The 24,389-nt window shown below is 54.9% G+C and overlaps 2 protein-coding genes across 5 annotated transcripts; one reads left to right on the top strand and one right to left on the bottom strand.

Moving 5' to 3' along the window:
- The first annotated feature begins 760 nt into the window (after positions 1 to 760).
- On the top strand, positions 761 to 12,422 carry ILVBL (ilvB acetolactate synthase like). Of its 3 annotated transcripts, none has more exons than XM_027548034.1 (17): positions 761 to 920; positions 1,410 to 1,554; positions 3,330 to 3,531; positions 3,664 to 3,791; positions 3,893 to 4,031; positions 4,120 to 4,231; positions 7,273 to 7,372; positions 7,528 to 7,625; positions 7,741 to 7,877; positions 8,836 to 8,970; positions 10,622 to 10,736; positions 10,826 to 10,995; positions 11,069 to 11,139; positions 11,223 to 11,294; positions 11,473 to 11,578; positions 11,710 to 11,898; positions 12,133 to 12,422. In XM_027548034.1, exons 1-16 carry the CDS (start codon positions 898 to 900, stop codon positions 11,886 to 11,888), a joined length of 1,932 nt encoding a protein of 643 aa, XP_027403835.1. In that variant the 5' UTR covers positions 761 to 897; the 3' UTR covers positions 11,889 to 11,898; positions 12,133 to 12,422. The 3 variants fall into 3 exon arrangements, with proteins under 3 accessions (XP_027403835.1, XP_027403838.1, XP_027403837.1); XM_027548037.1 differs by having other exon boundaries at positions 784 to 808; XM_027548036.1 differs by having other exon boundaries at positions 820 to 1,144.
- A 7-nt stretch (positions 12,423 to 12,429) lies between these two features.
- On the bottom strand, positions 12,430 to 19,530 carry SYDE1 (synapse defective Rho GTPase homolog 1). 2 transcript variants are annotated; one of them, XM_027548033.1, is made up of 9 exons: positions 19,378 to 19,523; positions 17,487 to 17,822; positions 17,057 to 17,382; positions 16,738 to 16,930; positions 16,358 to 16,572; positions 15,296 to 15,422; positions 14,922 to 15,082; positions 14,124 to 14,349; positions 12,431 to 13,825 (listed from the first exon to the last, which is right to left on the bottom strand). In XM_027548033.1, the coding sequence occupies exons 1-9, from the start codon at positions 19,463 to 19,465 to the stop codon at positions 13,422 to 13,424; spliced, it is 2,076 nt and encodes a 691-aa protein (XP_027403834.1). In that variant the 5' UTR covers positions 19,466 to 19,523; the 3' UTR covers positions 12,431 to 13,421. The 2 variants fall into 2 exon arrangements, with proteins under 2 accessions (XP_027403833.1, XP_027403834.1); XM_027548032.1 differs by having other exon boundaries at positions 12,430 to 13,825; positions 16,738 to 17,382; positions 19,378 to 19,530.
- Between the last annotated feature and the right edge of the window lie 4,859 nt (positions 19,531 to 24,389).

Raw genomic sequence — 24,389 nt, 5'->3', positions numbered from 1 at the left:
ATATGAACGATGGGGTAGAATTCTCAGAGGGCAATCCCAGAAGTTGACTCGGGATGGGAGCCAGTATAAAACGGCAGGGTTTGTCTTGGAGAGCAGCAGAGCATTGGGGACCATAATTATTCCTCCTTTACTGATGGGGAGATCGTATTCCAGAAGGCTGCAATGTGGCGAATCGTGGGCTGGAACGGGGACCACTCGTAGAGTGTTCCCTCTCCTTCAATGGAAGCAGAAAACCCCCAAGACTGCAGGAAGTGGGCAGAGCCTACGAGGGTAAGGGAAACAGTGGAAGCAGGCCTAGTGGAAAGAGGGCAGGCCTCTGCCTTTTCAGAATTGCGGTGGGGTGGGAGGCCGAGTCTGGAGCCAGAGAGAGGGTCAGGGTTTGATTGGGCTGAGATCACGGATGGTGACACTGGGCGAGGGGTTTGTGATCGTCCGTACTGGGCCAACGTGAAGGGGCGTACAGCATGCCTGATGTGGGAAGCAGTATGGGCTCGGAATGCAGGGAATCTGCAGGCCCGCAACTTGGGGCCACGGGGAGACCGGAGGAGGGAGGATCCGCTAGACTCCAGGCTGCTGAAAGTCGTAGAGGGGCGTGGCTTCTTGTTAAAAAAAAAAAAAAAGGGTGTGCGTGTGTGAGGCTTGCAGCACTAGCCAATGAAAAGCGAGGGAGGGCGGAGCCTGTGCAAGAGGCAGCCAGTAGAGACAGAGCTCTTAGAGGAGGGGCCTGTGTCCCGGAGAGTGGCTAGGGCTCCGCGCATGCGCGGAGGGGAGCCCTGGATCCAAGTGGCCAAAAGGGGCAAGGACATAGGTAATTGGCCCAACCCTTTCAAGTTGTGCGCCTGGTCACGTGACACGTAGGGCGCCGAATTCCTCTGGAGCCAGCGCCATTTCCTATGAATGAAGGTTAAAGTGCCACGAGGGTAGGAGGAGCATCCTGTTACGATCTGACCTTGACTCACGGCCTGGAGTCGGGAGTCAGATTGGAGTCCAGGCCCTCGCTGGAGGGGAGGGGTCCGGCTTCAGGAGAGGGTCATGCACGCTGACTTGGGGGTGTAGTCGTGGGGTGGGCTCACCACTAGGACGAAGATTCGGGTCCTTGATATCAAAGAGAGGCGGGGCTTCCCGCGGACCCATTGAGAAGCAGGTAAATGGGAAATAATTGGAGGCGTTGTCGCCGCGTTGACTTGTGGTGGCCTAATTTAGTTGGTCGTGGTTATGTAGGGGGCGAGGGGGTTGGGCTAGCGTTGCAAGGGGCGTGGCCTGGGTAGGAGCCTGGAGGTGTAAGGGGCGTGATCGTTTAGGTGTGCGAGACAAGGGGCGTGGACGGGATCTGGGCCGGGAGAGGGGGTGTGCCTTCTGGATAATTTAATTGTCGCGTCCAAGTCCTAGCACTGCCCTTTCTTCTTTAGGTGTCAGCTCATGGAGACCGCGGTGGCTGCCGCCCCAGCTTGGGGCTTCTTCTCCTCTTTTCTGCTCCTGGCCTTTGGGACGCTAGTGGCCGCCTTGCTGGGCGCCGCTCACCGCCTGGGGCTCTTCTATCAGTTGATGCACAAGGTTCGGGGGCATACAGGGGTGGCGGGCCGGGGTCAGTCAAAGGAGTGGACTTCCGTTAGCACCGTTTCTAGCTAACCCATTTCACAGGCGAGGAGAGTGAGGTTCCGATTAATGCAGAGCGACTGACTGATCGGGAAATTCTAGGATCCGGTTGCTATTGCGGAATTGCTTCTGGGACCCTGGACTTTGCCTCTAGGAAGAGGCCACAGGCAAACTACAGCTGCCCGGCACTCCACACCCCGCCCGGCACTCCACACCCCATCTACCCTCTTCCTTAAAGGTCCCCAGTCCTTTTCACAGAGCGATGCTCCCTAACACGGTGGAGTCAGAGTACTGAGGGCAGGCCCCAGAGGATGTGGCTGGCCGTAACAGTTTTGTGAGGGTAGCTGTCTGTTCTGCTTAACGCTTTAGAGCGATTTTCCCAAGTACCCAACAGTTTGTCTTCATTTTCCACAAGCGGAAACTGAGGCTCAGAGAGGGTGTGTGATGACTTGCCTTAGGTGACCTGTTTGGGGAAGAAGTGACCCCACAGACCTGGCTCTGAACTACTTGGCTCCTCGAAGAAAATCACCCTTTTCCAGACCCTTTCCTTTTTTTTTTTTTAAGTCTTTACTGAATTTGTTACAGTGTTGCTCCTGTTTTATGTTTTGGGTTTTTGGCTACCAGGCATGTGGGATCTTAGCTCCCTGCCCAGGGATTGAACCCACACCCTCTGCATTGGAAGGCGAAGTCTTGACCACCAGGGAAGTCTCCCTCCTAGCCTGGAGCAGCGCCACTATCCCTGTGGACTTGTAAAGATTTAAGACAAAGGCCGGGCTTCCCAGGTGGTGCAGTGATAAGGAACCTGCCTGCCAATGCAGGAGATGTGGATTTGATCCTTAGGTTGGGAAGATCCCCTGGAGAAGGAAATGGCCACCCACTCCAGTATTCTTGCCTGGGGGGTCCTGTGGACAGAGGAGCCTGGCAGGCTGCAGTCCGTGGGGTTGCAAAAGACTCGGACATGACTGAGTGACTGAACAACCACAACAGTGACAAAGGCCTCTGGTCTCTGGTGTACAGGGCTGTGTGGAAGCTGGGGCTGGGAAGCCCCAGCATCGTCTTTGCCACAGGCTGCTCCCGTGCTAGGCACTTGGTGGTTGGCAGCCTATGAGCGGGGCCTGTTCCAGTGGGTGGGAGGGGCCTGGGAGACGAGTCAGCAGTCTCCTGTTGTGGGGCCCTGATACTGGAGGGCGGGCTGTTCTGGAGTCCCAGCTGGTGGCTTCTGGCCAAGCTCCCTTGGGTTCCGTGGATCCACCTTCCCTAACCTCTCTTCCTGCTTGCGCCACAGGTGCCTTGAGAGCACTGATTCTATGGGACTTTGAATCTTGCTCAGGAGTCTTGGTCTTTGTAGTTGTAAAAGGCTATATTGTCGGGAGGCTCTGATAAGATGCCTGGTGTGGCTCAGTGGTAAAGAATCCGTCTGCCAATGCGGGAGACGTGGGTTCAATCCCTGGGTCGGGAAGATCTCCTGGAGAAGGAAGTTAACCCTTTCTGGTGTTTACTGCCTGGGAAATTCCATGGAAAGAGGAACCTGGCGGGCTACAATCCATGCGGGTCGCAAAAGAGTCAGACACGATCTAGCGACTAAACAACAGCAAAGCAACACCAAGCTTCCCCTGCCTCCCACCTTGCCCCTCCCCTACTTCCTGGCGGAGGGGTGTAATTCCTCTGCCCACCTGCCCTGGTGCCCGCACCTTGGTCCTTGACAATCTCACTCCTCCCCTCTCCCGGCCCAGGTGGACACGGCAAGCACCCGGCATGGTGGGGAAAATGTGGCAGCCGTGCTGAAGGCCCACGGTGTGCGCTTCCTTTTCACACTGGTCGGCGGGCACATTTCGCCACTGCTGGTGGCCTGTGAGAAGTTGGGTATCCGCGTGGTGGACACCCGCCACGAAGTCACAGCTGTCTTTGCCGCTGATGCTGTAGCCCGCCTGACCGGTGAGGGCAGAATGGGGAGGGCTGGGGGCTGGTGAGACTGGGATGTCTTTGAGGGGGCAGGGTTTTTATTTTGGCGGGGGGAGGAACGTGGCCGGGAGGGTGGACCCAGCTGAGACAGGCTTTGTGTTCCAGGGACAGTGGGCGTGGCTGCAGTGACGGCCGGTCCCGGCCTCACCAACACAGTGACTGCGGTGAAGAATGCCCAGATAGCCCAGTCCCCAGTCCTGCTCCTGGGTGGGGCTGCCAGCACCCTGCTGCAGGTGCCCTGTCCTGGTGAGGGTGGGGGGCAGGTGGCAGGGACCCCAGGGAGCCTGGAAGTGCTCATGTGTTGACTTCCTAGATTTTTTTCTGTCTCTACTAGAATCGGGGTGCACTCCAGGCAATTGATCAGATAGCCCTGTTCCGGCCGCTCTGCAAGTTTTGTGCTTCTGTGCGGAGAGTGCGGGATATCATCCCCACCCTGAGGGCTGCGATGGCCGCTGCACAGTCGGGCACCCCCGGTAGGTAGTGGGGCGGGGGCTGGGCAGAGGTTCCACCCTGGGACCTGGGAGGCACAGCAAACTGAGCGTTCTCCTTGTCTCCATGCAGGCCCGGTGTTTGTGGAACTGCCTCTGGACGTGCTGTACCCCTACTTCATGGTTCAGAAGGAGATGGTGCCAGCTAAGCCGCCCAAGGGCCTCATGAGTCGAGCGGTCCACTGGTAAGTAGCCCACTCCCTCCCATATTCCTTGGCTTCTCTCACAGATCCCTGCCAGCACCCATCCTTTCTTTGACTCATTCACTGATTTGCACATTAGTTAGAGGAGCCAGCCACGGGGAGAGTTTCTCCTCTACCTAGAGTTTCTCCTAGGTAGAGGAGACAGCATATGCAAAGGTCCTGAGGCAGGAATGAAGTTTGTGGGCTGGGAAGCAAAGTGGCCCGTGTGGTGGCAGCAGGTGAGCAAAGGGGAGAAGGGTAGAGGCTGAGCTGAGAGCAGTCAGCAGGAGTGCCTGGGCAGACCTGGGGCTTTGTTTTTTTAAATAAATGGCTGTGGTTTTTTAAATAAAAGGTCTTGAACGTGTTACAGTGTTGCTTCTGCTTTGTGTTTTTTTGGTCTTGAGGCATGTGGGATCTGAACCCCCAGACCAGGGATTGAACCTGTACCCCTGCAAAGTCTTAACCACTGGACTGCCAGGAAAGTCCCTGGGGCTTTGTTTTTAATTTGAGTCCTTTAATTTTAGGACCTTAAGCACTGGCATGGGATACCCTGGTTTGGTTTTTATTTTTATTAATTTGGCTGTGCTGGGTCTTCATTGCTATGCAGGCTTTTCTCCAGTTGTGGTGAATCAGGGCTACTCTCTTCTAGTTGCAGTTTGTGGGCTTCTCATTGCAGCGGCTTCTCTTGTTTGGAGCACCGGCTCTAGAGCATGTGGGGCTCAGTAGTTGCAGCTCCCGGGCTGTAGAGTACAGGCTCAGTAGTTGTGGCACCTGAGCTTAGTTGTCCTAAAGCATGTGGGGTCCTCCCGGGCCAGGGATTGAGGCCGTGTCTTCTGCATTGGCAGGTGGATCCTTTACCACTGAGCCATCATGGAAGCCCTGGTTTGGGTTTTTATTAACGATCCCTGTGGCTCTTGCCAGAGAGTGGACTTTGGGGTCAGGTGGAAGCTGGGAAGCCAGGGAGGTGGTGTGGCAGTCCCTGGGATGAGAGATGATGGTGGCCTGGAATCTAGCTGGTGGCTGTGGAATGCAGAGATGTGGATGGATCTCATATGAGTGTCTGGACCTGCAGCAGGACAGGGTAAGGGGACGGTGGGTCCCTATAGGCCCACAGCATGGGCACAGTTCACTCTGGGGCCTCCTATGGGACTTTTGAGTGGTGAGTAGCCTGGGTGTTGGAGAGAGCAGGGCATCAGGCCTGGCGTGGGATGAGCTTTAAGGTTTTCCTGGAAGAGCTGCAAGTTTCATGAAGGAACGTCTTTCCATTGAGAGGCTAAAAAAGGTTGTAAGTAGGGGCATAGACTGAGCAGAGGTATGTGACAGGGATCACTTCTGGTCACCACTGAGGTGGACCTCGCTGAAACAGGACACAGAAAGGAGAATCAATTCTCCTCCTCTTCCCCCTCTGTCCCTTCCATTTGCCTGTCCTTGCCCCTCTGCCTTCTACTCCCCCTCCAAATATTTAGTGAGTGCCACTATGTGCTGGGTGCCAGGATGGGCACGAACAGGACAGACAGGTCCCTGCTCCCTGGGCATATGAGGAGCACCTGGAAGGCCAGCTCATGGTGTAGCAGGTTAACTCACATGTCTTTTATAATAACCCTTAGAGTTAAGACTCAGGTATTATTCAACCCATTTCACAGATTAGGTAACTGAGACCCAAGGCAGCTGAATGACTTGCATGCAGTTGTCCAGTTTGTTAATGGTGCACTAGGGTTCAGCCTGAAGGAACCTTCAGTGCTTAATTCACACAGCTATGTTCCATCTGTAACGTAGCTGGAGTGAAATGAAAGTCCAGAGAGATGGGTTCAAATCCCAGAACTGCCACTAGCTAGCTGTGAACAAATGATTAAACCTCTCTTTTTTTTTTCCTTCCAGTTTTATTGAGATCTAATTGACATAAACAGCACAGTGTAGGTTTAAGGTGTACAGCATAATGATTTGACTTATGTATATTGTGAGTAAACCTTGCTTGATGTCAGCTTCCTCATCTGCAAGCTGGACAAACATGGCTTTTTCTCTCTAGACTAAGATTTTGTGAAAAATAAAGTGAGATTATTTTGATACTGCAAAGCATATGCTGAAGTAGAAAAGAATTAATCATTATTACCTTAAATAAGAATAGGGCTGAGTCCATAAAAAAGAATGAAATAATGCCATTTGCAGCAACATGGATGGGTCTAGAGATTGTTATGCTGAGTGAAGTAAGTGCGATAGAGATGGAGAAATATCACATGACATCCCTTATATGGGGAATCTAAAAAGAAATGATACAAATGAACTTATTTATGAAATGGAAAGGGACTCACAGACTTAGAGAACAAACTTATGGTTGTCAGTGGGGAAGGATGGGGGAAGGGATAGTTAGGGAGTTAGGGATAGATATGTACATACCGGGCTTCTCAGGTGGTGCTAGTGGTAAAGAACCTGCCTGCCAGTGCAGGAGATGTAAGAGAGTCGGGTTAGATCCCCAGGTCAGGAAGATCTGGATGAAGGGCATGGCAACCCACTCCAGTATTCTTGTCTGGAGAATAACATGGACAGAGGAGCCTGGCATACAGTCCATGGGTTTGCAAAGGAATTGGACACACATGACTTAGTGCCTAGACAACAGCACAGTGTTTTGCAACATGCTTTATATCCTGAGTGGATATACCACTGGACCTTGGGAGAGACGGTCCCTTTTACATCTTACAGAGGAGGAAGCTCAGAAAAGTTAAGTCTCTCAACCAGAGTCACACAGGAAGCAGCAGAGCCAGAACCCAAGCCCACATCTGTCTGACCCGGCGGGTCTGGCCCCTGATTCTGGTGCTCCAGCCTGTGGCCCTTATTTCTCAAGGTCTGTGTTAGGTTGGGGTGGTCACTGGAAGCTTCCAAGGGGAAACAGGCCACTGGGCACTTGGCCGCTGGGGTCTGTGTCCCCAGGCCACTGCTCATCCACCTCTGTTCCTGCCCTTTCCAGTCCCTTTCTGGGCCCTTCTCTTTCAGCTTCTGAAACCCTGGTAATTACTCCTGGTAATGGCCTCTTCCTCTTCTCTTCGCAGGTACTTGGCGAATTCCCTGGCCAACCTCTTTGCAGGAGCTTGGGAGCCTCAGCCTGAGGGGCCTCTGCCCCTGGACATTCCCCAGGCCTCCCCCCAGCAGGTGACTTACCTCTGTTCCCTGGCCAGGGACCCCGCCCCCCTCCAACCTCTGCCACATGCTGAGTGGCTTCTCTCTGAATCAGTATCGGGGCTGTCAACTTGGGGGCCTCCTGGTGACCCGAGGTCAGCTCTTTGAGCCCCCACCTCTTGCCCCAGGTTCAGCGATGTGTGGAGATCTTGAGTCGGGCCAAAAAGCCCCTCATGCTAATTGGGAGCCAGGCCCTGCTGCCTCCGACATCCTCAGACAAGCTTCGGTGAGAAGCCTCCGGCCTGCCCTTATTGTTAGGGTCACATGCCTGGTCCCCTGGTGCCCTGGGAGGACGGGCAGGCCCTGGGCCATACTCACTTCTGTTCTGCCTGGATCCCTAGGGTTGCCGTGGAGACCCTGGGCATCCCTTGCTTCCTGGCGGGGATGGCACGGGGACTGCTGGGCCGCAACCACCCCCTCCATTTCCGGCAGAACCGCAGGGCTGCCCTGAAGAAGGCAGACGTGGTCGTCCTGGCAGGTGGGCCTGGTCCTCCTACCCTCCCTCCCTTTTCGCTCCCTCTAGGTACCTCCCTGCCCATGTGACCTTGACCCCCTAGTTGGGTACTGGCTGGCACCTAGTCTCATAATCACCCACCCTCCTACCTCTCACCCCTAATTTCTCACCAAGTGCCAGTTGTGTCTGGGACCCAGCTTTACACAGAAGGGCATGGACAGAGAGTGGGCACCTGTGGGGCTGTGTATACAGTACTTGCATATATATGCATTATATAACATTGACACAGCCCGTACACATATCTTCTTACATAAAGTGCTCTGAATCCTGCTAGGCAAATAATAGTTTTATCAGTTAGCAACCGTTGTATAATAACCACCCTAAACGCCATGGCTTACAACGCACTTATTATTTCTCAAGACCCACCCATGAGTTAGTTGACAGTTTTTTTCTCATTTTGGCAGGGCTCATCCTTGAGTCTACATTCAGGGATGTGGGAAGGCAGTGGTTGGGCTGGCTCGTGTACTTGGGGGTTGACTGGCTGCAGGACTGGGCTAGCATGGCCTCGGTTGGGGTAACTGAGTTTTCTCTCTCCCCCTACCTCCTCCTCCATGTTTCTCATCATCCAGCCAAGCAGCCTGGCCTTCTTCACTTGGTGGGTGATGAGAAACATGCAGGGCTTGGGGAACAAGGTTATATCAGAGAGAAGGGTGGAAACTGCAAGGCTGCTGGAGGTCTGGCTTCAGGAACACACGCCATGACTTCTCACACATTCTTACAGGCCAGAGCACCATAGGTCCGGGGGCCAGTCTAGGTTCCAGGAGTGGGTACCTGCAGTCTTATTGCAGGTGGCACTGGCACAGGGAGAGGTGAGGGATGGGGACCTTTCTGCATTCAGGCTACCACAGTGGATTGAGTAAGGTGGCGGGCACCCCCAGGAAACTGGTCCTGGGTCTGCTGAGACCCCGTCCCCTTTCCCCAGGAGCAGTGTGTGACTTCCGCCTGTCCTATGGGCGTGTCCTCAGCCGCAGCAGCAAAATCATTGTTGTCAACCGTGACCGGAAGGAGATGCTGATCAACTCAGACATTTTCTGGAAGCCCCAAGAGGCTGTGCAGGGTGAGCCCCTCCTTTTGTATGTGTCGCTTTTCTTCTGGCCTCTGCTGACAGCTGGCTTGAGCTGGGTGCTGGTGACCAAGGCCTGGATCCTGCCGCAGGGGGCACCCAGTTGGCTGGAGATGCATATTTGACCCTTAGACTGGTAGGTGCTTCTGGATGAACTAAGGGTAGGGTTTTTTTTAGAAATTTTTATTGTGCATAAAATGGTCATTCCCCTTCGTAGGTCAGTTGTTACTACCTCTAAAATTGTTTACTGTAAACCAGAGCTTCCCAGATGGCGCTAGTGATAAACAATCCTCTTGCCAATGCAGGAGATGCAAGAGATGAGGGTTTGATCCTTGGGTTGGGAAGATCCCCTGGAGGAAGAAATGGCACCCCACTCCAGTATTTGTGCCTGGGAGATCCCATGGACAGAGGAGCCTCTCGGTCTACAGTCCATGAGGTCACAAAGACTCAGACCCGACTGAGCACACATGCACATGCACACACAGCATGTGTACCAGGGGGAAGGCCTGGGAATGTGCATGTGATCACGTTTCCTGACTGTACTCTCCCATGTTGCCCGCTGCCCTTAGGGCCTGCCCTGGGGTCTCTCAGTTTTTCTGTCATGGCTCTTCTACCCCTGTTCAGTCCTCTTCCACAGCCTTTCCGTGTCCTGCTTTGCCCATTGTTCCAAGGACGTTGACTCTACCCTGCAGTGTAGGTGAGAGGGAACTTGTGTCGGGCAAAGAAATGGCACCATGTGCATTCATGTTTGGGAAGACCCACTGGAGCAGCTGATGGGCAGCAAGTTGGAGAGGACCACGTAGAGGCAAGGGGGCTGTTAAGGCCAGGACAGCAACCATGAGGCCTGGAGTTGGGATGGGCAGGGAGGAGAAACTCAGCTTCGCTGAGCCTCTGTGTGATCATTTCTGAGATGGAGCTGATGAAAGGTACATCGTCATTGGCTAATTTGGTTGCTCTCCAATACTCTGTGTGCCTGGGTTGTTGAGATGTACTTGGACGATAGAGGTGTGTTTAGTGACATGTTTCAGAGGCAGAATTGACCTGCCTCTGTGTGACCTAGGGTGTGAAGGGGGAGGCAGGAGACAGAGGCAGATATGAGTTTCTAACTCACTTTGTAATTTTTTAATTTTTGGCTGCACCGGGTCTTCATTGCTGCATGGGCTTTTCTCTAGTTGTGGCCAGTGGGGGCTACTCTTTAGTTTCAGTGTGCAGGCTTCTCATTGTGGGGCTTCTCTTGATGTGGAGTACAGGCTCTAGGGTTCCGCTCCTGGGCTCCAGAGCACAGGCTCAATAGTTGTGGTGCATGAGCTTGGTTGCTCAGTGGCATGTGAGATCTTCCCGGACCAGGGATCGAACCTGTGTCTCCTGCATTGGTAGACAGATTCTTTACCACTGAGGCCCCAGGGAAGCCCCGCCAACTCACTTTGGCCTTGCTCTCCCTCTCACCCCTGTTGCCCTAACCCTGGTTCTGGCAGGCTCTGGGGTATTTCACTCATTTTGCCTTAGGCCATCTCCACCCCCACCTTCCCCGCTACCTGCTTCCTTGCTTCAGATGCCTGTTGGCTTCCTGCTGCCTTTGGGTCTCTGGTGGTTAAAGGGTAGGAGGTGGCCTTCTCCCCACAGCTATGCCCTCTTCCTTCCCCAGGAGATGTGGGCTCCTTCGTGGTGAAGCTGGTGGAGGGCCTCCGGGGTCAGATGTGGGCCTCAGACTGGGCAGAGGAGCTTCGGCAAGCCGACCAACAGAAGGAGCAGGCCTTTCGGTGGGGGCTGGGTAGAGTGGACTTGGTGGGTCATGGGTTCCTGGCGGGCTAGGCTGCTGGCTCTGCTGACCTGCCTTGCTCCGTCACAGGGAGAAGGCACTGATGCCCGTAGCCCAGCATCTTAACCCGGTGCGGGTCCTGCAGCTGGTGGAGGACACTCTGCCTGACAACTCCATCCTGGTGGTTGATGGCGGGGACTTCGTGGGCACAGCTGCCTACCTGGTGCAGCCCCGTGGGCCCTTGCGTTGGCTTGATCCTGGTAAGGGCAGACCTACACCTGGGGCAGCTTGCACTCCTCTGGGCCTCTTTACACCTGCTCTTGGTTCTCCTAGGGGCCTTTGGGACTCTGGGGGTTGGTGCCGGATTTGCACTTGGGGCCAAACTATGTCGGCCGGATGCGGAGGTGAGTCAGAGTGTGCTGGGTGCGGGAGGCTTGCTGCTTTCTGGGCCATAAGCCAGCCCAACCATCCTTGGTACCCTCCTCAGGTCTGGTGCTTGTTTGGGGATGGAGCGTTTGGCTATAGCCTCATCGAATTTGACACCTTCGTCAGACACAAGGTGACCGGGCGGGCTGGCCTAAGGGAAGCTCAGAGCCTGGGATTCTGGGAGATATCCTCAGGGGTGGACTGGGGAGGGAGCTCCTTATCTGGCAGAGGTCCTGTCCCTGCCTCTCACCTGCCACTGGCCAAGCCTTGGGACTGAAGGCCTTGGCTTGGCCTCCTCTCCCTCCCTGCAGATCCCAGTGATGGCCTTGATAGGAAATGATGCTGGCTGGACCCAGATTTCCAGGGAGCAGGTGCCCTCTCTGGGCAGCAATGTGGCCTGTGGCTTGGCTTACACTGGTGAGAGGGGCCTGGATGGGTGGGGAGGGGGAATGCCATTTCAGGGTCAGCTGAACGTGTATTCCTCTCCTGGGCTACCTGCATGGGGAGCTGGGTTTCTGCCACCATTCTGACTTGCCCTCCCGTTTCAGATTATCACAAGGCAGCCCAGGGACTGGGGGCCCAGGGCTTGCTGCTCTCACGCGAGAATGAGGATCAGGTGGTCAAGGTGCTGCGTGACGCCCAGCAGTGGTGCCAGGATGGCCACCCGGTTGTGGTCAACATTCTCATCGGGAGGACGGACTTCCGGGACGGCTCCATCGCCATGTAGGGCCTCACGGGTCAGTGCTCTTGACTCTCTTCCCACCTCTGGACTGTGCCTAGCTGGCTTGGAGTTTTATCCTTGCCTGCCCTGGGCCTAAGCCATGAGGCCCAGTGACCCTGCAATCTTCCCTGAGGACAGGGAGGGGCTGGACGGAGTCAGAGCTAAGAGAGGCTCTGACAGCCCTGGGGAGTCCTTGGGCCTATTTGTGAGCTCAACTGTGTCCTTTCTCCCCTCCTCACTTGTTGTTCAGTCGCTAAGTCGTGTCCAGCTCTTCGCGACTCCATGGACTGCAGCACGCCAGGCTCCTTCATCCCTCCACTATCTCCCAGAGTGTGCTCAAATTCATGTCCATTAAGTCGGTGATGCTATCTTAACCATCTCATCCTCTGCTGCCTCCTTCTCCTTTTGCCATCGGTCTTTCCCAGCATCAGGGCCTTTTCCAATGAATTGGCTCTTTCGCATTAGGTGGCCAAAGTATTGCAGCTTCCTGTCTCACACACTGAATAAACCACGTCAGCTCCGTGGGGGCCCAAGTACTCATCCCAGAACCTGTGCATATTGATTTATTGTCCACAAAGATGGAAGTGAGGGAAAGAGGGGGGAGACAGGAGGGGACCCTACTCTCCCACTGGAACTCGGGGGCTCACTGAGGCACCATTACTGGGGATTTCAGGGTGCCTGGGCACTGCAAACTCTTCCCCCCACCCCCTCTGTGGTCCCTGAAAGAGCCCCACATACCCACTCTAGACACGTCCATACACATTACTCCTCACACACAGGCACACACGCAGGGAGGCAATAAATATGTTCCGTACCAAAGTGCCCCCAGCCTGACACTTCAGGTGGGGCCCCTCCAAAAGGGAGGTCTTATAAGTGCTTAATTTCTTCAGGAATGGGGAGGAAGAATTGGGGAGGGGAAGGGCCAGACTCTTGCTATCTACTTTTGCTGGTTTGAGGCAATTATGAGGTTTTCCCTGGAAAAGAGGGTGGCGAAACCACTTGTTTTCCTATAAGCCCCAGGTTGCTCCTATCTATCCAGAGCCCAGGAGAGGGGCTCCCCCGACACCCTGCCTCAAACAGCACTTCTTCATAGTCCTTGGGCCCACTGAGGGAGAAGCAGAGTGCAGTGCTCAAAGCTAATACTGATTTGGTTGGCAGCAGCAAGGACTGACTGGGAGGGTGTCTCACCATCTCAGGGTGATGCTCACAGTAACTGGTGTTTCCCTGGCTAAAGATGGCGGCCCTGCAAGCAGAACTGCCTTTTGGTAGCCAGGAGAGAAACCCTTGGTACTCAAGAAAAGATGGCCACAATAGCTGGTCCCTAAAGTCCCCCATGCCCGGCCGTCGCAACCAGTGTCCAAATACTGAGTACTGGAAATAGGGAATGATTCTCAGCAAAGGATCGGCTGGTGGCTAGGCAATTCCCCAGTAACCAGGAGTTAGGCCTGAGCTACAGGTCTGGTCCTCCCTAGGTCGTTAGGGCACCGCCTTAGCAACCAGGAGCCTGGCCTTAGTAATTGGGGTCCAGCCCCGCCCGGCTCAGAGACACACGTTGATCTGCTTGGAGAGCTCTCTCTCCAGGTCCAGGATGAGGGCATCAAAGTCTTTGAGGTTCAGGTGCGGGTTGAAGGGCGCCTCGAAGTCGTCTTCAAAATCGGTGGCGCCAGTCGGCTCTCCAACCTCGTCGTCCTCATCTTCACTGTCGCTGCCCGTCACGTGGTCGTAGTCTGGCCCGGAGAGGAAGTCCCGCCCACAGGGCAGGAAGTCCCGCCCGCAAACACTCCAGTCACCCGCGTAGCGGTTGCTCGGGGGGCTTTCGGGACCGCCCCGGCCGCGGGGCCGAGTCACCACTTCGGGGCTCGCTAGCGGCAAGTGCAGCGATGGCTGTCGTTTGGGCCGCAGGTACGGGACGAGCTCCGGAGGCTCTGGGGGCCTGCGGGGATCTGCAGTGGGAGAGGGAGGGCTTGGGTGACGTCACGTCCAGAGGCGACACCTAGGCCTCTGATTGGCTGTTTAGGTAATCACGCCCCTTACTGGCCTGTCGAAAGGCAAGGCCTTCGACCGGATCGGGATTTCACTGGCTGAGCTAGTACTGGTTGCTCAGGCAACTAGGTACTGGTTTTCACTCTGACGAGGGGGCGTGCCTCGCCTGAAGCCCAAGACTCTTAACTGGCCGCCAGAGAAAGCATCGTCTGGGATACCAGGCTCGTTTCCGCGGCGCGGGGGCGGGGGCCAGCTCACCTGGCCAGGCTTGCAGCAGGTAGTGCAGCACCTCGATATGGCGCTTGAAGTCCACCGCATTCGAGAGACCCGGGCCAGAGCTGCGGATGCGGGGCCTGGCGGGTGCCTGGCGCGCTGGCAGCAGCACGGGACCGAAGCAAACGGCCAGGTTCTGCGGAGTCATGCGGTTGTGGGCGTGGAAGGAGGAGACAAGGCGCAGGTGGTCCAGGAGAAGCGTCAATGTAGCCTGAGAGAAGAGGGTTGGGCGAGTACGAGATGGGCAAAGTCGGTCCCCTGTCGCACTCAAGGCAGACTAAGGCGGTTCAGAATGGGGAAACTGAGATTCAGTCTCATAGCTGGGAGATGATCCTGCCAGAACTTAGCTATTAGTATTATGCTCCCGTTTTGCTGGAGGGAAGACTGAGGCCAAAGGTAACAACTTTGAAATGGCAGAACTTGGGCTTGAACCTTCTCCTCTGTGTGTTAGGCAGGGCTGGTAGTAATCCCATTTTACAGATGAGGATATTGAGGTACAAAGGCAGGATCCCACAACCAGGAACCTCCCTTACGGTAGGTTGACAGACCTCTGTTGAGTCTGTTAATTTCGATACATCCTGCCTGTGAAACCTGAGGCAACTCACTCAACTGCCCTGGGCCTTGGCTTCCATTATCTATAAAGTGGGGACACTAACAGCACTAGGAGTGTGATGGTGCCACACATTCATGGCCATCACCAGCCCAGGCATGGGAGAAACATTCTGCTGATGTCAGTTCACTCCCTGTCCTGCCCACTCTCCCCACCCCCCAGGCCCAACTCACCCTCTCCACATCTGGCAGGCAGCTGAGGAGCTCACGGGTGCCCTCAGTGCTGGATGGAGCCCTGCTTGGGGGCCCTCGGGCCATGGCCTCCAGCACCACCTGATAGAGGGGCTGGGTGATGAGTGGGGTAGGCAGCTCCCGAAGATAATCCTTGAGGATGCCTGTGGATATAGGGCCCACACTAGTTAGGGCACCCCTGAGTTCTGAGGCTGGAACTTCAGCAGGGGCTGGGAGGGGGGCAAGAGGAGGAGGACAGGTGCAGGAAGGTAAAAACAAGGCCAACAGAAGGGGTGAAGTCCTAGAGGGACCACAGGGACTGCCTTGAGTTGAGGGTTGACTGGGGAGCAGGCAGGAGAGCAAAGGGGCAAGCTGACCGGTGATGACATTGATATCAGGGTACAGGTCCTCAGAGAGGCAGACAGCTGCACTGTCTCGCTCAAAGGCATCGCGAAGCTCTTTCTTCACGGCTGCCGAACCGCACAGACGGTATAGCCCCACCACCTGGGGGTTGGAGCAGAGAGGTGTCTTTTTTGTCAGAGTACAGACTGATGTGGGCCCTATGGGGTGAGGGCCAGAGGCCTGGATCCAGGTGGCAGTGGGCTGAGAGGTTGGGGGCTGGCTGAAACTTCACTGGCTGCCTTTCTGTTCTTCTGACACCTGTCATGGGGGACCCCATCTGGCTGCTTGGACAACCCAGCCCTGTAAACCCTCCAAATTACTTGTCCTGGCACCCACCTCCTTTGACTCAGGAAACCTTGACTCCTTTTCAGCTTACTTGTCACCTCCTCTGGAAAGCCTTCCCTGTCCTAACCAGCAGGTCAGGTCCTGCTTTAAGTTGTCCCAGCTTCTTCACTCTTATCCCAGCCTGTTTCTTATATGTGATTTATTAGTCATGTCTTTTGGAGAAGGCAATGGCACCCCACTCCAGTACCCTTGCCTGGAAAATCCCATGGATGGAGGAGCCTGGTAGGTTGCAGTCCATGGGGTCGCTGAGGGTCGGACACGACTGAGCGACTTCACTTTCACTTTTCACTTTCATGCATTGGAGGAGGAAATGGCAACCCACTCCAGTGTTCTTGCCTGGAGAATCCCATGGATGGGGGAGCCTGCTGGGCTCCCGTCTATAGGGTCGTACAGAGTCGGACACAACTGAAGTGACTTAGCAGTAGCAGTAGCAGTCATGTCTTTTCCCCCACCAGACTCTGAGCTCCAAAAGGGCTGGGATCCTATGTTATCTAATGAACAGAGGACCCATGAGTTCTGGGCTAGATGCTAGGATCTGGGGGTGTGTAGGGAGCTCCTGCCCTTGTCTAGGCTGGGATTGGAGCTAAGAGTTCCCCAGGTGGGGTAGGGGGAAGCCTGGCCTCCATACCCTGGGTATTCTGGGGAGTGGTTCTGAGGTCTGGGGGCTAGCTAGGGTGGGGTGAGGGACTTACCCGCAGCCCTCGGCGCTCGATCTGCGCAACACACTTCTGAATAATGAGAGGCACCTGGCCAGGGGACTGCTCACGCTCCACCAGCAGGGGCAAGGGCAGCCCAAAGACTCGGGGCTCAGCTGTGCTGGGTGATTCTTGTTGCTCCGACAGGGTCAGCTTGGCATACAGCAGCCCTTGGGGCTCGAGGCGCACAGCCAGCTGCTGGGCCTGGCACCCTAAAGACACAAGGGGGACTTCCTGAGTGGGGTCTTCCTCCATCACTTCCTGTGCCCTGTCCCCTAGGCCAAGCTACGTCCCCACCCTGGGCACTCTAGAGGAAGGAGGGAGCTGGGAGCCGAGTCCTGTGCCCTCCCCGCCCCCTCCGAGACCATGCACCCTACCTCGGAAAACCGTGGGCAGCAGCACAGTGCCTTGGGCGCAGGGCCGGTGCCGCCGGACACCGGGGTCCCAGGCCAGCACCAGGGCCCGCAGCAGCCGGGCTGCCTCGAGTTCCAGGTGAAAGGTGTGGTCCAGCCGCAGGAAGTCTGGCCCCCCACGCAGCGGCCCGGTTCGGGCCCGGGCCACCCCATCCACCTGCAGCAGGCAGCAGAGGTCTCGCGGAGTGGCCCCAGGCGCAGGCCGCAGCCCCCCCAGCCCGTACAGGTGCAGGCTGAGGCGGCCCCAGAGCGCAGCCGGGGGCGGCCGGGCGGAGTGGCCCACCTCATAGGGGCGGAAGGCAGTGGGTGACGGAGGCCCCGCGGGGCGCTCAGGAGAGTCGCCATCACTGAGGTAACCCGCCCTCGGGCCGCGTGCGCCCTCAGCTACTGCTGTCCGCCCTGGGGTCCCCACGCTGCTGTCCAGGTGGTAACGACTAATGACCGAGCCCTCGGGGGCGGCCCGCTCGCGCTCTCGGCTCGTCCGGGTGCTCCGCAGACTCAGTCGGCGCCGCAGCTCAGGCAGCTTCTTCATCTTCATTGAGAGGCGCCTGGCTGGGCCGGGGGACTTGGTGCGGGAGGCTTTGGTCGGGGGGCTGGCAGGGGCTGTGCCTGTGAAGACAGCAGACCTCAGGGTCCAGAATTCTGGGCTTGGGATGGGGGTGATTATGCTTGTAGTCACCTTGCAGGCCCCAGGGTGGGAGGCTTGTGCTCACCTGGAGAGGCCGGGCTGTCTGCCTCAGCTGAGCCTGGCTGTGGGCCTGGGAGCTCCGGTGCTGGGAGTCTGGGGTCCTCCTCTGGGATGGGGTTGTACCAGATCTCACCAGCAGGCTCCCCACTGCCAGGTGCCCCCGGCCCCAGAGTGGCCTCCTCTGGTGGCTTGGCCCCGCCCAGCACCCAGCGGCGGCTGCTGGGCTCCAGGCTCTGCAGGTAGGCACCGTGAGCGGGGCTCCGAGATGCCTCAGGGCTGGGGGGCCCCTCCGCTCCAGCCTGGGGTCCTTCTGGGGCCTGGGGCTCTGGGGGACTGGGCTCCGGGCGCTGGGCTGGTCGGCCTGGCAGAGAGCAAGGGGAGTGAGATGCAGCCTCCCACTGCCCCCAGAGCAGCCCCAGCCCAGGGCTCTTCCCCTATGGGACATGGGTTGCACTCAGCCTGTACACTCCCCACATTCATTTGGAATGGGTGGCTGCAGGCTGGCAATCTCACCTGCTACCAGCTCCCTGCCCACAGCTCCCTGCCCTAGTGTCCCAAACAGGACTCGGTCCGTCTGCCCTCCAGCCTCAGAGGTCCAGAGAGGTTTCTCCGGGCCTGGGCCTTGTATTCCCCACTCTACGTCCCCATGCCTCTCTTTAATGCTGGCGTGGAGCCCCGTGCTTGTGCCTTCTCAGTGGGTGGCTTCGGGGAAACCACTTGCCATCTGAGCCTCACTGTGATCTCAGCATGAGAGCGCTTCCTAGGCACTCATATCTCAGGCACACACACAGCCCATGGTGGATGCTGGCTAGCTTGCTTAGAAGACCAGAGCAGGCATGACAGTGAGTGTGTGGCTGCCAGGTTCTTTACCCGTAGCATGTCACTCCCCACCCTGCTGCCTTTCTTTCCAAATCTTGCCCCAATCCTGGAGCTGACCGTGTGTTTTAGCCCAGACAGACCCCAACAGTTTTGCTTTCGGAACCACCCCCCTCCCACCCCGCCCCACTCCCCTGCCCCGCCGCTGCTCCATCCTCCCCTTTGACATCCTGGGCTGTTTCCTGTGTGTGTTTGTGCGTGGGCACCCCTGTCCCTTCTCTCTGCCCTGGGAACCCTGGGAATCTCTGGGAAGACCGCTGAGGGGAAGTCAGATCCATGAAGTCCTCTGGCCTTCCCTCCTTTAACCCCTTCCTTTCCGGGACTTCCTGTCCCACGCAGCTCCCATGTCTTTAAGGTCTTCCATGCCGACTCCCTCCTCTGGTCATCTCATACTTCCACTCCCCGAGTCTCTCTGGGCTCTCATTTAGTAGCGTAGTCCACAGAGCTGTTAAGTCGCTTCACTGGCACTGGGTAAATCACCCAAACTGCTCCGTGCCTCAGTTTCCCCACCTGTATAGGGGGCAGTTTCCTGCGGCTGCCTAAGGTGGGTGTAGCTGCAGTTACGGGCTAGTAGGTAAGAGGGGACTGGGAGGTGGCCCCCACGATCGACGCACAGCCTCTCCCTCCTCTGCAGGGTGTACGCCCCCGTCTCCCATCCCTGGTCTCTAGGGCACTGGGTGTCGCCAGCCTGGCCTGACTAAGCCCAAGTTTCTCAGCCTCCCAGCTCCTCCTCCCCACCACTCTCCAGGCGCTCAGCCTCGGCCCCATTTCCTGTCAGGGGTGAGGCCCCCTCCCGGGCCTCCCGAGGAGCCCGCAGCGCTGGCATCCCTGGTCAAGCGCACATAACGGTCCGCGCCCCCTCTCCCCCCCGGCCCGTTACTTTCACGACCCTTGCCTGCCCCCGCCCCCAACCCCGACCCGCCGGGGGTTTCCGCGGGGCTTCTCCTGTCCCCTCAGCGGTCCCTCTTTGGGGCCCTGGGACCCTCTTCCAAGCCGGGCGGGGTTCGGGGCCCCTTCTTCCCCACCTCCCTCTCTCTCACCGCGCTCCTTCGCGTCCGACTTTTTCCGGGGAAGTTTCTCCCGGCCCCGAAGGCGGGAGAAGGTCTTCCTGAGCAGCGGCTCGGCCATGCTGGGGCCCGGGCCGGGCTGAGTGCGCGCCCCGGGCTCCGGCCGCGCCGCCCCCCGCCCCGCCCGGTCTCCCCGCCCGCCCCCCGCCCCGCGCCAGCAGGAAGCGCATTCCGGGAATGCTTGGCCCAAACTTTTTTTTTTTTTGCCCTTCCCGCGGCCTGAGCGAGCGATGCTGGGAGTTGTAGTCAATCGCCAGGGCCGGGCGGGGGACCTGTCACTGGCTGTTGTCTTTCCTCTTACCCACCCTCCATTAGTGACCGCATACAGCAGGTTCTCTTGAGTTTACTTCCAAAAGGCGTCCTGCACAAATCCACAGATCTCTTCTCTTTCCTCCCATCCACTGCTCTAGCCTGGTGCAAGCCCTGGCATCGTTTATTTTGACAACATCCCCTCTTCCCTTAGTTTCCCCGGATGCCACTCTCTTGCCTTCCTCCTCCATCCAGTTCTCCACTCCTCTCTCTCCCCAAGTCCAGTTACTACTGCTCTTTAACAAACCACCCCAAAGCTTAGTGGTTGTAAATCAGCCGTGCTATGATGCTCACAGATGCTGTGGGCTAAGGACTGGGGCAGGACAGAGCTGACATTGGTTGTCTCTACTCTTTTGTTGGAAAGATTTCAAGGTTTGGGGTGACTCAACAAACGAAGGGCCAGGATCATCTGGAGGCGTGTTCACTTACAGAACTTGCAGTTGATGCCAGGTGTGTGCTGGGACTGCCGCAGGAGCTGTGGCACCTCCACAAGCCTCTTGCCAACAAAGGTCTGTACAGTCAAACGTGTGGTTTTTCTAGTAGTCATATATGGATGTGAGAGTTGGACTGTAAAGAAGGCTGAGTGCAGAAGAAATGAGGCTTTCAAATTGTGCTAGAGAAGACTCTTGAGAGTCCTTTGGACAGCAAGGAGACCAAACCAGTCAATCCTAAAGGAAATCAAGCCTGACTATTCATTGGAAGGACTGTCATTGAAGCCCCAGTACTTTGGCCACATGATGTAAAGAGCTGACTCATTGGAAAAGACCCCGATGCTGAGATAGACTGAAGCAAAAGGAGAAGAGGGTGGCAGAGGATGAGATGGTTAGATAACATCACTGACTCTATGGACATGAATTTGAGCAAGCTCCTGGAGATAGTGAAGGACAGGGGAACCTGGTGTGCTGCAGTTCATGGGTGAGAAAGAGTCGGACACGACTTAGTGACTGAACAACCATCCTCTTGGTGCGAACTGGATTCCTCCTAGCAGATCAGCAGTCAGGGTAGTTGGATTTCTTACAGAGCCACCCAGGGCTTCAAAAAACAAAGCATTTTCAAAAACAAAGCATCAGTAAATTTCCTTTACTGATCCAGTTTGGAGTGTCACACTGTTTTACTTTTGGCACCAGATTCAAGAAGAAGGGACACAGACTCCACCTCTCTCAATGGGTGGTGTGTCATGGTGACCTTGTAACATTCTTTGTGCAAGAGAATGTGGGATGGGAGGTGTTTTTGTGGCTGTTTTGGAAAATTTAACCATCTTACTCCTATATTCCATTCTCCATGCAGTGCCTAGAGTGGACTTAAAAACCCAAAATCAGATCATGGCATGCCCCTGCTGAACAGTCTTCCCATAACTGCTCACTCCACCTAAAATAAAATCCAGATTTCCACAAATAAAATCCAGTCCAGCAAGACTTCTGGCTTCATAGCCTTGGTTGTCTTCATCACCCACCGTGACCTTCTGTCCGGCTCTTTTTCACATCAAACTGTTCCTGCCCCAAGCCCTTTGCACATGCAGTTCCCTCTGGCTAGGAAGCCCTGATTCTTTTGAAGCTGCCTCTTTCTCATCCTTTAGGTCCAATGGCATTTCCTTAGGAGGCCTTCATCTCCCTGACCATCTACCATTGTCCAGTCATTATTATATCACTGTGATTCATTTCTTCTTCTTTTTTAAATTAAAAAAGTTTTTTGATTGCACCACATGGCATGTGGGATCTTAGTTCCCCAACCAGGAATCGAACCCATGCCCCCTGCATTATAAACACAGTCTTAACCACTGGACCACCAAGGAAGTCCCTTTGTTTCTTGTAACACTTGCTATGGCTTAAACTCTATAGTTCTAGTGACTAGTTCTAGTTTATTTGTCTCCTTGTTCAGACTGGGGCTGCATGAGGTAACACTTGTCTGTCTTATTTACTGCTGAATGTGCAGGTGGGAGATCAGGTGGCAGGTGGTAGAGACTTGGACAGAGGATGTTGTGTGTGTTTGGTGATAATATATTTTGGTATAGATCTCTGTGTTTATCCTACTTGTAGTTCATTGAGATTCTTCGATGTGTATATTCATGTCTTTCATCAGTGTTGGAAAGCTTTGGGGACATTATTTCTTCAACTATTCTTTCTGCCCCTGTCGCCTCTCTCCTTCTGGAATTCCTGTTAGGCATATATTGATATACTTGATGATGTCCCACAGGTCTCTTAGGCTCTGTTAGTTTCTTGGTTCTATGTATTTGGGAGAAGTGAGGTTGAGAGGGGTGGGGTCCACACCATCAGATTTGAGGCAACTGCCGACAGTGGAGACAGGGGTTGGGGGTCAAGGCAATACCTCTTCACAAGCTGAGGGGAGGGACTGCAGGACTATGGTCCTTTGGGGTACTGTAACTCAGAGGAGCTGGAGGCTGATGTAAGGGTAAGAGCAGCCCTTGGTTCCACTGTGTGTGTGTAATAGGTTGCTTCAGTCATGTCTGACTCTGTGTGACCCTATGGAGTTTAGCCCACCCAGCTTCTCTGTCCATGGGATTCTCCAGGCAAGAATACTGGAGTGGGTTTCCAGGCCCTCCTCCAGGGGATCTTACTGACTCAGGGATCAAACCTGTGTCTCTTACCGCCTATATCACATCAAATGATCAAAGGACACTCACAGGTCACATCAATATTATTATTATTTTTGGTAAACCCTTTTGACAGAGCTTCTATATGTTTCCTGTTGCATTTATTTGGTTACATGTAACTCATTTAATACCCACTCCAGTGTTCTTGCCTGGAGAATCCCAGGGACAGGGGAGCTTGGTGGGCTGCTGTCTATGGGGCTGCACAGAGTTGAACACGAATGAAGCAACTTAGCAGCAGCAGCCACTCATTTAATTCACAGTTGGCTATGATTCTTTCTCAGTGCTCAGAAATTGTTGATAAGTGAAAACAAATGATCTACAAACTGTATATTATGAAATGATTATGAGTGATAAGCTTCATACTATGTGAATTTTGTACAATAATTCATCTGAATTTTGCTAGTTGCTGCTCAGATTTTGGTGTGTGTGCACGTTTGTGTATTTTGTTTCCTCCAGATATTCACATCATTGGCTGATGTACTATGCTTATGATGCCTGATGGATAAATCAGCCCTCAGCAGGGATTTGTTGAAATGCAGGCAGAGGGGGCAGATCAGGTTTGAGTGGAGCTCTACACCTCTGTGGCAGACAATGGAAGTTGATGAACATGTATTCTACCTTCCTCACCCTTCAGGTGGATTGACTGAAGTGTGTGTTCTGCACTGACTCTCAGAGGTCCTCATGGGATTGAGTCCCAGCAACCCACAGTGGGAACTTGCAGATCAGTGCACTGTTTACTGATTCCCTTCCCTTCCCTGTCTCACTTCTCCACCTCCCTTTCAGCATTTTCTCTGTGTGTGTGTCAAGTCACTTCAGCTGCGTCCCTCTTTGTGAGCCTGTGGACTGTAGCCCACCAGGCTCCTCAGTCTATGGGATTCTCCAGACAAGAATACTGGAGTGGGTTGCCATTTCCTCCTCCAGGGGATCTTCCTGACCCAGGGATCAAACCTGTATCTCTTGTGTCTCCTGCATTGGCAGGTGGGTTCTTTACCACTAGCACTGCCTGGGAAACCCTTGAGCATTTTCTAGGTCACTTAGAAAAACTATTTATTTATTTATGGTGGTGCTAGGTCTTCATTGCTGTGCGCAGGCTTTCTCTAGTTGCAATGAGTAGGGGTTACTCTCTAGTTGTGGTGCGTGGGCTTCTCATTGCATGGCTTCTCTTGTTGTGGAGCACAGACTCTAGGGCATGTGGGCTTCAGTAGTTGTGGCTGGTGAACTTACTTGCCCTGCTTCTTGTGAAATCTCCCTGGACCAGGGGTTGAACCTGTGTCCCCTGCACTGGTAGGCAGATTCGTTTTATTTTTTTATTTTTATTTTTTTAAATTTTATTTTATTTTTAAACTTTATAATATTAGTTTTGCCAAATATCAAAATGAATCCACCACAGGTATACCCGCGTTCCCCATCCTGAACCCTCCACCCTCCTCCCTCCCCTCCCCTCCCTCTGGGTCGTCCCAGTGCACCAGCCCCAAGCATCCAGTACCGTGCATTGAACCTGGACTGGCGACTTGTTTCATACATGATATTATACATGTTTCAATGCTATTCTCCCAAATCTCCCCACCCTTTCCCTCTCCCACAGAGTTCATAAGACTGATCTATACATCGGTATCTCTTTTGCTGTCTCGTACACAGGGTTATTGTTACCATCTTTCTAAATTCCATATATATGCATTAGTATACTGTATTGGTGTTTTTCTTTCTGGCTTACTTCACTCTGTATAATAGGCAGATTCTTAACCACCGTACCATCAGGGAAGTCCTCCTAGATCTCTTTCCAAATAAACTACTTGTCCTTGAATCCTTATCACAGGATCAACTTCTGGGAGATGCCGAATGAAGATATTCTCTCTAGGCCTCAATTTCCTCATCCGTTCAAAGGGAAGAATAACTCCCCATTATGGGAATAGGAGGTGTTGGGGATGAGGCATGCATCTGTGGGTTAAGTCCCCTGTCTGCTACCTCTCTGGGGGTCCTCACTTCCTGGGAAATGAAAGATGGAGCTGATTACAGGGAGTTTCTGCCACCTCCTGTTGTCATTGCAGTTGTTCCCACACTGGAG

This window comes from Bos indicus x Bos taurus, chromosome 7 (genome assembly GCF_003369695.1).
Source record: "Bos indicus x Bos taurus breed Angus x Brahman F1 hybrid chromosome 7, Bos_hybrid_MaternalHap_v2.0, whole genome shotgun sequence".
Lineage (NCBI taxonomy): Eukaryota > Metazoa > Chordata > Mammalia > Artiodactyla > Bovidae > Bos > Bos indicus x Bos taurus.
This window is presented reverse-complemented; position numbering and strand designations above follow the sequence as displayed.

Excerpts from the sequence above, each read along its gene's own strand:
- SYDE1 (XM_027548032.1), bottom strand. The coding sequence starts at position 19,465 with ATGGCCGAGCCGCTGCTCAGGAAGACCTTCTCCCGCCTTCGGGGCCGG. Across the intron at positions 17,383-17,486 it reads AGACAGCCCGGCCTCTCCAG|GCACAGCCCCTGCCAGCCCC; the intron begins GTGAGCACAAGC and ends CTGTCTTCACAG. Across the intron at positions 15,423-16,357 it reads TCGAGCGCCGAGGGCTGCGG|GTGGTGGGGCTATACCGTCT; the intron begins GTAAGTCCCTCA and ends TCCAACCCCCAG.
- ILVBL (XM_027548034.1), top strand. The coding sequence starts at position 898 with ATGAAGGTTAAAGTGCCACGAGG. Across the intron at positions 1,555-3,329 it reads TCTATCAGTTGATGCACAAG|GTGGACACGGCAAGCACCCG; the intron begins GTTCGGGGGCAT and ends CTCCCGGCCCAG. Across the intron at positions 10,737-10,825 it reads CAGAAGGAGCAGGCCTTTCG|GGAGAAGGCACTGATGCCCG; the intron begins GTGGGGGCTGGG and ends GCTCCGTCACAG.